This window comes from Cebidichthys violaceus, unplaced genomic scaffold, assembly GCF_023349555.1.
Source record: "Cebidichthys violaceus isolate CVI_PGR_0920_01 unplaced genomic scaffold, fCebVio1.0.p SCAF_12, whole genome shotgun sequence".
Taxonomy (NCBI): domain Eukaryota; kingdom Metazoa; phylum Chordata; class Actinopteri; order Perciformes; family Stichaeidae; genus Cebidichthys; species Cebidichthys violaceus.
The window spans coordinates 17,102,285-17,117,253 of NW_027176285.1; the positions used below are offsets into that span (position 1 = coordinate 17,102,285).

Genomic DNA, 14,969 nt, shown 5'->3' on the forward strand with positions numbered 1-14,969 from the left:
GTTAAATTAACAGACAAGTTAAATAAAGTAGACGAGTTAAATAAACAGACAAGTTAAATTATCAGACGAGTTAAATAAACTAGACGAGTTAAATAAACAGACGAGTTAAATAAATAAACGTGTTAAATTAACAGACAAGTTAAATAAAGTAGACGAGTTAAATAAACAGACAAGTTAAATAATCAGACGAGTTAAATAAACTAGACGAGTTACACAGACGAGTTAAATTAACAGACGAGTCAAATAAACTAGACGAGTTAAACAGACAAGTTAAATAAATAAACGAGTTAAAATAACAGACGAGTTAAATAAATAAACAAGTTAAATAATCAGACGAGTTAAATAAACTAGACGAGTTACACAGACGAGTTAAATAAATAAACGTGTTAAATTAACAGACAAGTTAAATAAAGTAGACGAGTTAAATAAATAGACGAGTTAAATAAACAGACAAGTTAAATAAACTGACGAGTTAAATAAACAAGAAGAGTTAAATAAACTAGAAGAGTTAAATAAACAGACGAGTTAAATAAACAGACGAGTTAAATAAACAGAAGAGTTAAATAAACTAGAAGAGTTAAATAAACTAGAAGAGTTAAATAAACAGACGAGTTAAATAAACTAGACGAGTTAAATAAACAGAAGAGTTAAATAAACTAGAAAAGTTAAATAAACAGACGAGTTAAATAAACTAGACGAGTTAAATAAACAGAAGAGTTAAATAAACTAGAAGAGTTAAATAAACTGACGAGTTAAATAAACAGAAGTTAAATAAACTAGACGAGTTAAATAAACAAACAAGTTAAATACATTAGAAGAGTTAAATAAACTAGAAGAGTTAAATAAACAGATGGCTTAAATAAACAGACGAGTTAAATAAACTAGCTTCTTTACTGAAAACCTGAACCTGTCGGTCGTGTGACCTTCGTCTTGAAGGTTTTAGTCCTTTGACAGTTTTGTTCTTCCACAAATAAACACACAGTACACAGTAGTGGGCTGCACACAGTACACAGTACACAGTAGTGGGCTGCACACAGTACACAGTACACAGTAGTGGGCTACACACAGTACACAGTACATTTTTCTGGAGCATGACGCCCCCTACTGGTCCGGTGCTGAATGACTGAATATTTCAAAGGCAAGAAAACCAACGTTTACGCTGATGATGCAGCTTGTTTGTTTGTTTACATGTTGAATATTGATTAAGAATAAATTATGATGTCATGTTTTCTATAATGTTTCCTGTATTGAAGGAGATGTTCTTATTTTTAACCTTTAAAGTTCATTAAATTGTCCCAACATTGAAATAACTTGACCGTCTACTCATTTATTTTACTCAACATATTATTATTATTATTTTACATAATTTAAATTGTAAACGTATGAGATTATTATAGTAGAATTGTGTCTCTACAGCACGCGCTCATTTAAAACACAGCTTACTTTTAAATCCACATTCTTCTGTTACAGAAGTTTATTTAACATCAAACGTGATTTCTTCTTCGATGGTGTCTCATCCGACAGATCAGAGCCGAGCCGCTGAGCCAATCAGGAGGCTCTCCGAAATCCAGCCGTGTCACGTCACCGTGGGCTGAGCCAATGAGCGTGGAGCGTCGTCCTCTCCCCTCTGAAGTTTAAGTGAAGCTAATAGAACACCAGATGATCATGTTTTATTATCTCACACAACTTCTTCAACTCTCCACACAGACCCTCTTCTGATCCTCCCGGTCTGGATCTGGACCCGGACCCGGATCGCTCTGAACTCCTTTATTTATTTTGTATTTGCAGCTGAAGTTTATTTTGGATTTTTCTTTTTGTTTCACCTCCGGATCGAGGTTGAGATGGACTTTAACTCCAGAGAAGAGCGGGTTCTGGTTTAGTTGTAGTCCGGATCCTCTCTCTGTGTACCAGGTGCTGCGGGGCCCCGAAAGACCCTCCAGAGACCCGCTCCAGTGGTCCCGGATCGTCCAGGAGAGCAGCGGTATAATGTTAGCGGTGGGTCCGATGGACGGGTCCCGACAGAGCGCCTTCCTGCTCAGCACGCCTCCTCTGGCGGCTCTGCACAGCATGACCGAGATGAAGACCCCTCTGTACCCGGCCTACCCGCTCTCCTCCAGCGGACCCAACTGCTCCACGTCACCGGCCACCACCTCTCCCAACCCGGGCGGCATGGCGGTGTCCTCCCCGGGGATCAAGAGCTCCTCCTCGGGTCTCATGTCTCCGCAGCTCGGCTCCTCCGCGACCCCGCACGGGATCAACGACATCCTCAGCCGGCCCTCCGCGGCGCTGCTCGGCGCCACGGTCGCGGTGTCCGCCGCGTCCTGCTCCTCTGCGGGGCTTCTGTCCGGTCTGCCCCGGTTCAGCAGCCTCAGTCCTCCGCCTCCTCCTCCCGGACTTTACTTCAGCCCCGGAGCCGTGGCCCGGTACCCGAAGCCTCTGGCGGACCTGCCGGGTAGGACGCCGATCTTCTGGCCCGGAGTCCTGCAGAGTCCGCACTGGAGGGACGCGCGGTTTGCGTGTTCACCGCGTGAGTCCTCCTAAATAAAACAGCTTCTTCATAATGATATTTATTCATAATATAAAGTAATAATTCTATCAAACGCTGCAGATCATTTTACTCTTTAAAAGGATTAAAGACGTGAAACATCCAGAGAAGAGAGTTTAACACATTTATGTTTTATAATGTTTACATCAAAGAGCTTTATTTAATAACTAATAAACACGCGCGTCTCTGCGTTTATAGAAGTATCATTCATATGTAATAATAAGAGCAGATGTTTCTGCTTAAAGAAGCTGCACATTCATCATCTGGAGATGAATCATCTGAAGATTCGTTTAGTTTAAATGTGTGGCTATTTAGCAGAAGGCCGTACGATGATACGTCCTCATATTAATATTGATATTAATGTTCATGTTAATGTGAATATTGTGACTTCAGATCAGAACTCCATCCTCCTGGACAAAGACGGGAAGAGGAAGCACACGCGGCCCACGTTCTCCGGGCAGCAGATCTTCGCTCTGGAGAAAACCTTCGAACAAACCAAGTACCTCGCGGGCCCCGAGAGGGCGAGGCTGGCGTACTCCCTGGGGATGACGGAGAGCCAGGTGAAGGTACGGGACCCTCTGTTAATGCTGCTATTAATGCTGCTATTAATGCTGCTATTAATGCTGCTAGTACTGGTGATACATATTCAATTCATCCAGCGAGACACACACACACACACACACACACACACACACACACACACACACACACACACACACACACACACGCACACACGTGTTCTCTTCATGTCTAAATTAGTTAAAAATATTCAATCATCACTTTGATATAAAACGTTAATTAATAAAGAATGTTTTTTAATATTCAGATATTTTTTTAAACCTTAATTAATTCATGTTTCTATTTCAGCAGCATTTAGTGTGAACCGTGAAGGCATCATTCCTCCTCTTCTTCTTCTTCTTCTTCTTCTTCTTCTTCTTCTTCCTCTTCTTCTTCTTCTTCTTCTTCTTCTTCTTCTTCTTCTTTTATTTCCGGCCTTTCTATCGTTTGTGCACGAGCTTCCTCTGCTCCAATAATTCTTCCCAGAATGCATCATCTTTATTATTCAGCTTGTCTTTACGCGTGTGTGTGTGTGTGTGTGTGTGTGTGTGTGTGTGCTGCACGTTGTTTTTACATCTTTAATGTTTGAAATGCCATCTAGAAATGAAGCTATTATTATTATAATAAATATTATTACTATAAATATTATTATAAATATTATTATTATAAATATATTATATTATTCTATTATATTTTATATTATTATTATATTTAGACTAAATATTAATATTCATAATAATGATAATAATATTTAGAACTGTATCTGTTTTAATTTGCAGCTTTTATTTCTGCAGAATGAAATATAATATTTAATAATCCTTCACGACATTAAACCGACAGAAAAGTAAACGGACTGTGTGTGTGTGTGTGTGTGTGTGTGTGTGTGTGTGTGTGTGTGTGTGTGTGTGCGTGTGTGTGTGCGTGTGTGCGTGTGTGCGTGTGCGCGCGGGTCCGGGTCCGGGTCTGGGTCTCAGGTGTGGTTCCAGAACAGGAGGACTAAGTGGAGGAAGAAGCACGCGGCGGAGATGGCCACCGCGAAGAAGAAGCAGGACTCAGAGACGGAGCGGCTGAAGGGGACGTCGGACATCGAGGACGAGGACGAGGACTACAACAAACCTCTGGACCCGAACTCCGACGACGAGAAGATCACGCAGCTGCTGAAGAAGCACAAACCGGGTCAGGGTCTGGGTCCGGGTCTGCTGCTGCACTCAGAGAACGACAGCTCCTAGACTCTTCTTCTGGTTCTGGTTCTGGATCAAACGAACTCTCGGAGTCGCGCATTTTTGTTTTTAATCTCTTTTTTTTAATGATTTTTTTGCACGCGGACAGAGGACTTCCTGTCGGGACTAAAGTTGTAAATAAACCGTGAACCGTGTCCGGTGTCCGGTGTCCGGTAGAAGACTCTGCTGTGGGTCGTGACCGTGTTTGTACAGACGCGCTGATCTCAGATCAGCTGAAAACACTTTGATTTCTTTTGGATTCACAAAAAAAGAAGAATATTTAACTTCACGTGGTCCGTGAAGGCCTCTTCAATCGGCCCTGAACGCACCACACGCACCTGTACATCCGCTCCTTTATTTATCACCTGTTCATGCGGCTCGATGTGTCATCATGCACTTTTATTTAATAAAAACTACAATGTTTGCTTCTGTTTCCACCACGGAGCTCTTCATTCATAACTGTTCATGATTACACGTTTTATTAATTATTACACGTTTTATTCATGATTACACGTTTTATTAATGATTACACGTTTTATTCATGATTACACGTTTTATTCATGATTACACGTTTTATTCATGATTACACGTTTTATTAATGATTACGTGTTATTCATTATTACGTACATTATTACACGTGTTTAATCAAACACCGACGGGACTGATTCATGATTGATTCGTCATATATTATTATTATGGATGATAATAATAGTACGATTATTATTATCATCAATAATAATAATCATATTATTATTATTATTATTAATAATAATATTAATACTATATTATAATGATATTATTATGATATTATTAACTTACTGCTGAGATCATTACAGAATTCATTATTTTTTATTTTCGTTTTTTTTAGATAAATTCAAACTTTGACTCGATTTTAACAAAATGATAAAAACAATAAAACAATAAAACAGAATTCTTTAATAAAAGAAGTCTTTAATAAACAGTGACGCGTCATAAGTGATCATAAACGCAGTAAGTTGTGACGCGTCACGTTTCATCAGCGGCTCGTTTTCCCTCAAATTGAAAGTCAGTGAAGCGGCTTCAACATCTGATCCTTAATCCATCACGCGAGGACCCGGATGTAGCGGTGCGGGTCACGTGTCTCATCATAAAGTCACTCAGTCTGAAAATATGATAAATAATAAAAGTTATAGAAGAAGAGGAGGACGATCATTTGATTGTCTATGAATAAAACCAGACGTTTCACTTTGACAAGCCACTAAATATAGAAATATAAATATATAGAAATATATATATAAATATATCTAAAAATATAAACATAAATATATAAATATATATAAATATATCAATATATATAAATATATATATATAAAAATATATATATACAAATAAATATATATAAATATATATATATATATATAAATAAATATAGATAAATATATATAAATATTAATTATGACAAAATGAAACAATGTGGTGTATTAAAATCTGATTTTTGTTTACTGGAAAACCAAATGATTTATGTTTTAAATGTTTTATGAACAAATATGTATGCATTTTCTAACAAGCTGTTGTAATAACATAAGTATGAATATGAATAGTGGTGGAGGTTTGATTCATACAGAACGTTTGATTGATTTAATCTGCTGAACAGAAGTTTAAAACGAGTCTTTTGATTCATAAACTACGTCAGTGAGTCTTTATTTTATCTTCTTTTCTTTTCTATTAAACTTATTGTTGGCTTCATCCAATCAGAGGCCGTTCAGCATGGAGTATATGATATATACTATAAACATGGAGTTATGAAATATACATAATTATAGAATAATTACTAACATGCAAATCCTGTGAATTTAATTAAGATTTAATAATCCAATTAATCTAATCTCAGTAATTAATTACAGCTAATCTGTAATTAAATGAAACCACATATATATATATAAATATATAAATATATAGATATATAAATATATAAATATGTTTTACTGAGGATCAAACTCTTCTTCACTGGACACATTTACGGTAGAAACACTGTTTTTCCCTCAAAATGATTCTCAGGTTTGTACTATTATAAATATTTAATATTTAATATTTAATATTTGTCATTTGTCATAAAGAGCGTTTCTTGTTCTTCATCTCACGACCCAACGATCTTCATCCTGCGGCCCTTCACGGGGCCCCGCCCCTCAGGTTGGGAATCTCCATCATGAAGAAATACAAGAAAAAAAACACTAAATATTAATTTAATAAAAAATGAATAAAAACATAAAAGGTATCAAACAGAAGAGATAAAAGAGACACTGTTTTAATAATTGATCAACGTTTCAGTGTTTTTAAATAATGTATTATTTATTATTTATTATATTTATTATTTATTATATGTATTGGATTTATTATATTTATTATATTTAATATATTTATTATATTTATTATATTCATATTTAAACGTAAATATTCAAATTGATTGTCAGATTGTTTTTAAACATTTAATTCATATTTGAAGTATGAAACAGACTTTTGTTATGATGTCATATCCGATCAGTTAAAGTCTTCAGATTATTAATAAATCATAATAAAGATCATAAAGTATCAATAAATATAATCCATAATATCATATTCTGTTATTCAGAGTTTGAGTTCTCATCTGTCTCAGTTATTTAAAAACAAACATCTGACTTTATACAGAGGCCCTCAGGTCAGAGCCTCTGTTCACAATCATTAAATCATATTTTAATAATAAACATAAAAACATAAAATATAAAATATAAAATATTTATATATATTTTTATATAAAAAAGATCTTTGATGTTTTTATTTCAGCTCTGAGTGAAGGTTAGCATCGTTAGCTTAGCATGCAGCTGTGACGTCATCAGTCAGCTGATCAGTTTCCACAAATGAATCATTAAATGTTTTTAGAGTGTGTGTGTGTGTGTGTGTGTGTGTGTGTGTGTGTGTGTGTGTGTGTGTGTGTGTGTGTGTTTGAGAGGTTAACAAGCTCTCTGATGTCTCCAGGTGTTCAGGAACATTTCTTTAATGTGTTCCAGGTGGGATGAACACGAACCCCCCACAGACCCCCAGAGACCCCCTGATGATATCTGGACTCTCTGTCAACGTCCTCTCAGAGACACTGATGCTGCTGCAGGAGGACAAGAAGAAGACGAGAAGAGGACAAGAGGACAAGAAGACAAGAGGACAGGTGGTCTGATGAAAGTCTTTAGTAGATTTAAATATAAAGCTGAATGATGTTAATAAGTCAACAAGCTTCAGTGTGATAATCATCTACCTGCTGGTGTCAGTCAGAATTCAATGGATCCTCCTGGATCTCCTCCTGGATCAGATAGATCAGCTAGTGGATCTCCTGTTGGATCTCCTGCTGGATCACCTGTTGGATCACCTGTTGACTGAGTCTCCTCCCGTGAGCTGCTGTGACTAATGCGTTAGCGTTAGCGTTAGCTGCTCCTAAAGAGCCCATTGAGCCTCATTGTGTTCTACAAGAGATTAACACAGAGACACATGTCGGGGGGGCTGAGAGACGTCTTATCTCCTCCTGCAGTCCTGAGATAAGGAGGCTCAGGGGCCTCTATTGTGATGAGCCTCCTGCTCCTCCTCCTCCTCCTCCTCCTCCTCCTCAGTCATGGTTGAGAGGCAGCATTGTGCTGTGATGTCATCATTAGTACATAATTACTTCATCTTCATCTCAGATACTAGGGAGTCACAGAGCTTCAGGTACTTTATACTGTACTACATCTCAGAGGTACATGTTGTACTTTACACTGTACTACATCTCAGAGGTACATGTTGTACTTTATACTGTACTACACCTCAGAGGTACATGTTGTACTTTATACTGTACTACACCTCAGAGGTACATGTTGTACTTTATACTGAACTACACCTCAGAGGTACATGTTGTACTTTATACTGTACTACACCTCAGAGGTACATGTTGTACTTTACACTGTACCACATCTCAGAGGTACATGTAGTACTTTATTTTTTACTAACACTAACTAATAGAAAACCTTGAGAGATGTTTAAACTCCGCCTCCTGTCTCACCTCCACACAGCTGACCAATCACAGCCTGAGGTGGGCGTGGTTTAAGCCCCTCTATTGTGACTCTTTGAGTCTTTGAGTCTCAGGATAAAGAAACAAACTGGTGATTAATCACGAGGTGTGAACAGCCTCACCTCTCGTCACCGAGTCTTCTTCTTCTGAATGTTATTAGCAGTAAAAGGATCTGTTAACATGAATCATAGTGCAGCAATAATAACCTCCTCCATCATGTTTTAAAAGTCACGTCAAGACTCTGCAGTGATTCATCTCTATGCAAATATGAGGCCGTCGGCCATTAGCGTGTTTCTACAGCAGCTTTCTATTGTTATTAAAACATGAGAACTACAGCAACTATTAGGAGAACATGTGGACAATATGCACTCTGCAAATAAGAGGCAACAGATAGAGTGACAGGTCGGGGTGGGGGGGGGCACTCAGGAGATGGAAATAAAGACCTGATTATACTTTCATTTGGGGGGGGGGGCAGAGCTGCATTAGTGTCATAAAGTGAGACGACACTAAAGCTAATAAACTACATTAATGGATTAAAACAATGGAGACGAGCTGCAGCTGTGCTGTAACTGAATGTACTGCAGTACCACGTGTACTTTTACTACTTTAATACTATGAATCATTATACATAAAGGGGGGGGACTGAGATATACACAAATATATATATATATATATATATATCAGTGATGGGCAACAATTACATGTTTTAATCTTATTGTTCTGCTCAAAGTTCAATAATGAATCAAAAGTAGTGTATTGCTCACTTGTATTTAAAGTACTGCTGTATGAACAAAAGTACACTAACATTTGGTTTGAATCACTTTAAACAGATCAGGTTCTTGTTAACAGCAGTATTCTTCACACAGTATCAGTTATACTTTATTTAAACGTTCCTCTGCTGTGCAACATGAATACAATGTTCCACACGTTTCATCAACATGTGTGTCTTCTGTCTTCATGACAGTCAGAGCATGTGAACACAGCTCCCACTGTTCATCAACATAATGCACCGTAACTCAGAGGTGACGACGGTTACCCGGCGATGTCCGGTAGTCTCCGGTGAGAGACGGCCGGTGTGCGTTGTGACTCCGTCTCTTTTGTAGTCCTCCTCTTCATAGACTCATCAACGGTGTGTATTGCATTAAAAAAAAAACTCTGTTAATGCGATAAAATACTTAATTAATTAATGCGTTAACGCGATAATAACACCTTAAGTTGCCCAGCACTAACAGTAATATATATGTACGTATATATAAATATTATATATATTTATATATATATATATGTGTGTATATACATGATACCTTTTGTCTGAAACATTATGAGGAAATGCAGTTTATTAATCAATGTATCAGCTCACAAAAACATTTATATTTATATAAAAAATAAAAAATAGACCTCCTCCTCACCTCCTCATAGAGACATCACCTCCTCATCACCTCCTCATATTAGCCCCGCCCCCCTGATTATCTGTCATCTGACAGTTTATCAAAGTCACACGTTCTGTCACGCTGGTGTGAACGTTGGATTTTTCTATTTCATGGACTCATTAGTTTCTCGTGGATCATTAGGCCTCCTCACACATCTCTGTTTGTGACAAATGCAGCTGGTGAACTATATGCACACAATGCTCCTCCTCCTCCTCCTCCTCCTCCTCCTCTGAATGCTCACATGGTAAACATCAGATGTGTTTTTAGGGGGTGTCGGTCACTCCATTACAGAGAGGAGGTCTCACTTAGAGAGCTGTGACACATGTGAGCGTCTGAGGGAAACAACATTAAAGGAAACGTGGAGAAGACGAATGAAGACGAGCTTCTTCATCCTTCACAGGGAGCTCTGTATTAAAGGAGGACGGCTCATTCCATCGGCTGTGATTACAGACAGCAGATGAAACCTCACGCTGACACTCTTTGAGCTTTACTAAAAGACAAAGTCTTTACTTTTTAAACGTCTCTTCACAACAAATTAAACCTGATTTATTTAGTTCAGGCTGAATCGTCCTGACAGGTTTATGTTTTATATGAATTAGTTTTTAAACATTTACACATTTTAAGATACTTTATACAGTCTGATAGCATCTGCAGCACAGACACCCAGCAATAAATAGATACATATTAACATACATTATAAAGAATATAAATACCAATTTAATTAAAAAAACGGACTCATGCATGTGCTGCAAAAGTCAAGAATCATAAACATAAAATAGAAACATGTACAATAATAATGAACGATTTAATCATTCATTAAATATAAAAAAATATGTATTTCAAAATGATGCAAACTGTTTTTAAAATGTAGAATATTTTAAAACAAAGGAGGTGGAATGTGTAAGACAATAGAACTTAAAAAGTTAATTATAGTTATAGTTATTATTATACAGATTAATTTACTGAATCTATTGATGATTTCATGAAATTAAAATGATCTGATCTTAAATGCTTCTGTGAATACAAATAAAGTTTATTTTAAAATTGTATTGGCCTATACGGGAACATTTTGAACACTAATATTTAAATTAAATTGTACATTACCTACTTTAAATAGATATTGTGTGATTTATGTATATGAATAAAATACATATATTTTGTTTTATTTTAAATATAAAGTGTCATGATAATCTAGTTCTAAATAATGAATAGTTAGGGTGAATTTAAAATAAAACCAAACCAGATTGCACCTTAATTGTGAACCCTCAGTCAATCAGGTGTCACCTGGGTAGCAGGTGAGTGACGTCATGACTCGGAAACATGGACCGGAACGGACCTCCGGTGGATGATCGGTGTAACCGGAGGAAACACGAGCAGCAGCCGGTGAAGAAGTTACTGCGCACTTTTCTTTTAATTCTGCTGGAGGCTGGTGTGTGTGTGTTAGCCGCTAAGCTAACGGAATGCTAACCGCGTAGCTAGGCAGCTAGTGTTAATTAATAAGTGTATTAGCCATGGTGTTAGCATCGGCTAGCGGGAGTTAGCTTGTGTGAACCACGGACAGACGGACACCCTTCACGGTGACACTGGGGAGCCGTGAGAGGCCGCGGGGGAAGAAGACTTTAGGACAGTAAAAAGGTCGCCATTGTTGACCGGAAACAGCTCCCGTTTCCCGCTGCGACACCAGCCCGACTCTCCTGGACTGAAACAGTGAGTTTAACTTTTTAAGTTTTATTTCATTTATTTAATGTATTGATCTGAGAGAAGATTCTTTTAGCATATTATAACATCATAAGAAAGTAGAGACGTTTGTAATGGTGGAGCTCGACGTTCTCAGCACCATGAAGTCATTATTATTAGCTAGTAGCTAAAGCTAACAGTATCAACCAACAGTCCTGTCGTGAGTCCTCCCTCATGAAGGTTTAATGTTCATATATTCAATATATCCTGCTTATGTTGAATCTTTATCATTGTTAAAAGATAAAGTCAGTCTCTCCACTTCAGATGACGGACTTTAATGTGTCTCAGAGTCTCGTTAGTGAAGCTAACCCTAACGTTAAGACGTCTCCAGTAGAACTCTTTAAGACCAATATGAAGCTTCTTCTTCTCTGATACATGTGGGTGAACTGTCCTTTTTAAGTCTTTCTGGAGCTCCAGAGATCCAATCAGAGGTCCTGATTATAACTTCACCAAATAACAGGAAGCGTATTGATGTTTAACTGGACTGTTGTTGGTGTCGGACGAAACGTCTCTTTTGTGTTGTGACCTTGTTGTCTCTGGACGGACGCTGGCTCAGCCGATCCGAGCCTCCGGTCCGTTGTTTGGTTTATCGACTCGCCGCAGCCTCAACCTGCTGCACCTCCGATGGCTTAAATGGCTTTTCATTTTTTATTGGCAGGCCGGTTGACGGCTCTTTACACTTTAACAGCTCGGAGGACCGCGACGTGTTTTACCGGCTCTCGTAAAATCAAACAAAGTGAAATCAAATGAAAGGACGAGCTGAGCTCAGCAGAAAACACGAGTGGATGTGAGGATCTTATTCATCTTTGTTAAAGTAGTCACACAACAAGAGCTCTAACATGTCACAAGCTATGATGTTTCATAATGAGCCTAGAGCTAAACATCATAATTCATCTCTAGTATCTATTTTATATTAACGTGAAAACATCTCCTTCAAACTACTGGATTCATTCAAGTTCATCAACAAAACTACATTTTACAGATTACATGTGAACACATCACGATGATGTTATAATCTACCTTCAGCCAGTTCTCATGTTCACTGAGCAGAGCCTGAAGGCATCATGATGTAACTGAAGTGAACCTCCGTTGGTTAGCCGTTAGCAGTGCTGCTAACGCTACTAGCCCTCCTCTGATTGGTTTAAACACTGATTGGTTGTTTACAATGAAACATGATCAGAGACTAGAAACACATGTTCTACTGAATACTGGAGGAGAACCATCGTCAGGAAAACTTTATTTACACTGTGACGGTTAACGTACCTCAGACCAGGTCCCTCAGACCAGGTCCCTCAGACCCCCTGACAATAACTAGGTGTCTGAAGCGTGAGGAGGGAGCAGGAGTAACCTGGTGAACTTGAGACCTGGTCCTCATTGATTATGTAGATGTCTCCTCCGATGACCCGGCTGTTATGAGTCTGAAGTATTGATCGCTCATTGGACCCCGGTCCTCCGCTGGTTGAACCCTTTCTTCTTCGTGTGTTCTGTGTAAATTGTATTAACTGGTGAAATGTTAACGCGGCCTGACCTCGGGTGGTCTACTGACCTCTTACCTTTGACCCCGGGGGGGGGGGGGGGGGGGGGGGAATAAAAGGAGGTACACTTAGCCCCCCCCCCCCTCTCCGGTCCGTCCAATCATCGGACGTGGGGATCAATAGATTCTCCGGGGTTGACTCCATAAGTGGGTCATAAGAAGCATTTGTGGTATTAGCGCTGGGAGGAGCGGGTTTATGGTCCTGGACTCCTCCCATCAATACTTCTGGGTATCGATAAGTCCGTCCAAATGTGTGATGTTAACGGCAGCGACTTCTTTTAAAGGATGTAAGTGATTCCTCCAATGGGACACTTAAGGAATCATAAGAACTGCTTCAGAACTCTCAGCCTGTAGAGTCCTGGTTCATCCTCTGGGGACAAAGACAGACACACAGTCCTCCTGCTGGTCTGGTTTCACGCTGTCCACCGCGTCTAGTGCAGCTTGATCCTGGACCGCGATGGATCCAGGTCTCTGTGAAGACGTGGGCTCAACAGTCACCGACCATCAGACAGCCAGGAGCATGCTGGGTAGTGGAGTTTAGCCTCGGGTCCTAGCTGGGTTAGCTTAGCTTCCATCCTCCCTCTCCTTTAATAGTAATAATAAATACAGTAAACACAGTAACACTAGTCAGATAATTACAATATTTCACTGTAAAGCTTTTCCTCCTGAAGTCTAGGAGGCTGATTATGGTTTATAATAATCAATAATTTATTATCAACACTTCCTGCTGGATGCTACTTTAACAGAATGTTAACGCAGAAGAAGAAGAGGCTTCCTTATGCCAAGCAGGCTAACTTCCGGTTAGCCCTATGCTAACTTCAACGGGGATCAAATACGGAGCAGCTACGACTTGGCTTGTCAGTTTATTGACAAATGATATGATGATGTTTTACATTCATCACTTCTACACCTATACCTCTACAGAGAGTGTTGCATCATGGGTCGTCTTAATGTTGCTCCTTCATTCACATGAAGGTCTCTAGCTAGCGTCTAGAGATGAAGAATGAGCCTCAGTGTTCATCTGAAGAGCTTTTCTACTGAAGCTTCAGCCGTGACTCTCATAGTGTTTGATGGACTTTAACGGTGATCCTCACTCTGAGGATCTGAGGATCTGTGTCACCAGTGTGAGCTGCTGGGAGAGAAGCTGCTGCTGCTTCCTGTAAAGTCATCGTACACGATGGACAGCAGAGGACGTCTCTGATCCACCGTCTGACTATAACGCTGGTTTCTTTAGTGATGTCACAGCTGTACGTTAACGCCTCTTTAGTGATGTCACAGCTGTACGTTAACGCCTCTTTAGTGATGTCATGGAGCACCAGTACAGCTCAGTCACAAACTGGGAACCACTCTATACGTCTCTTTACTAGCTGTTAGTTAGTAAACTAGTAAACTAGTTATTTAGTTTAGGAGATGGAGGACAAACCAGAGACAAATATCCTCTGAGCTACAGCTGAATAAGAAGAGAAGAAATAAACTGAAACATCCTCTCTTCTCTCCTCTCCTCTCCTCTCCTCTCCTTTCTGTGTTCACTTCCTGAAGTTCAGTCATAGTTTCTCTGGTTTCTGGTCACATGACTGTTGGTCTCAGATGCATCAATCATGACGTCATAGCTTTATTTATAATGAGAACATGAAGAATAAACTGATTCATTAAATATAATTTGAAGCTTTGTTTCTTTTGTTTTTTTCTGACGCGTTAAATCAAATCATCCTAGAACAGCAGGAGTTAAGTTTAACTAAGCTGAGTTCAAACATAATCAAACTGTTCATCTGCTGTTTCATTAGAATATGAATTATTCAATAACTCATGTGATTGATAACTTTTCTCTGGTCGTGTTTATCTCACACACACACACACACACACACACACACACACACACACACACACACACACACACAGT

The 14,969-nt window shown here is 38.8% G+C and overlaps 1 protein-coding gene across 1 annotated transcript; it reads left to right on the top strand.

Annotated features, from left to right (window-relative positions):
• The first annotated feature begins 1,654 nt into the window (after window positions 1-1,654).
• Window positions 1,655-4,695, top strand: nkx6.1 (NK6 homeobox 1). Its single transcript, XM_068705625.1, has 3 exons — window positions 1,655-2,527; window positions 2,939-3,111; window positions 4,078-4,695. Exons 1-3 carry the CDS (start codon window positions 1,987-1,989, stop codon window positions 4,330-4,332), a joined length of 969 nt encoding a protein of 322 aa, XP_068561726.1. The 5' UTR covers window positions 1,655-1,986; the 3' UTR covers window positions 4,333-4,695.
• The last annotated feature ends 10,274 nt before the right edge of the window (window positions 4,696-14,969 follow it).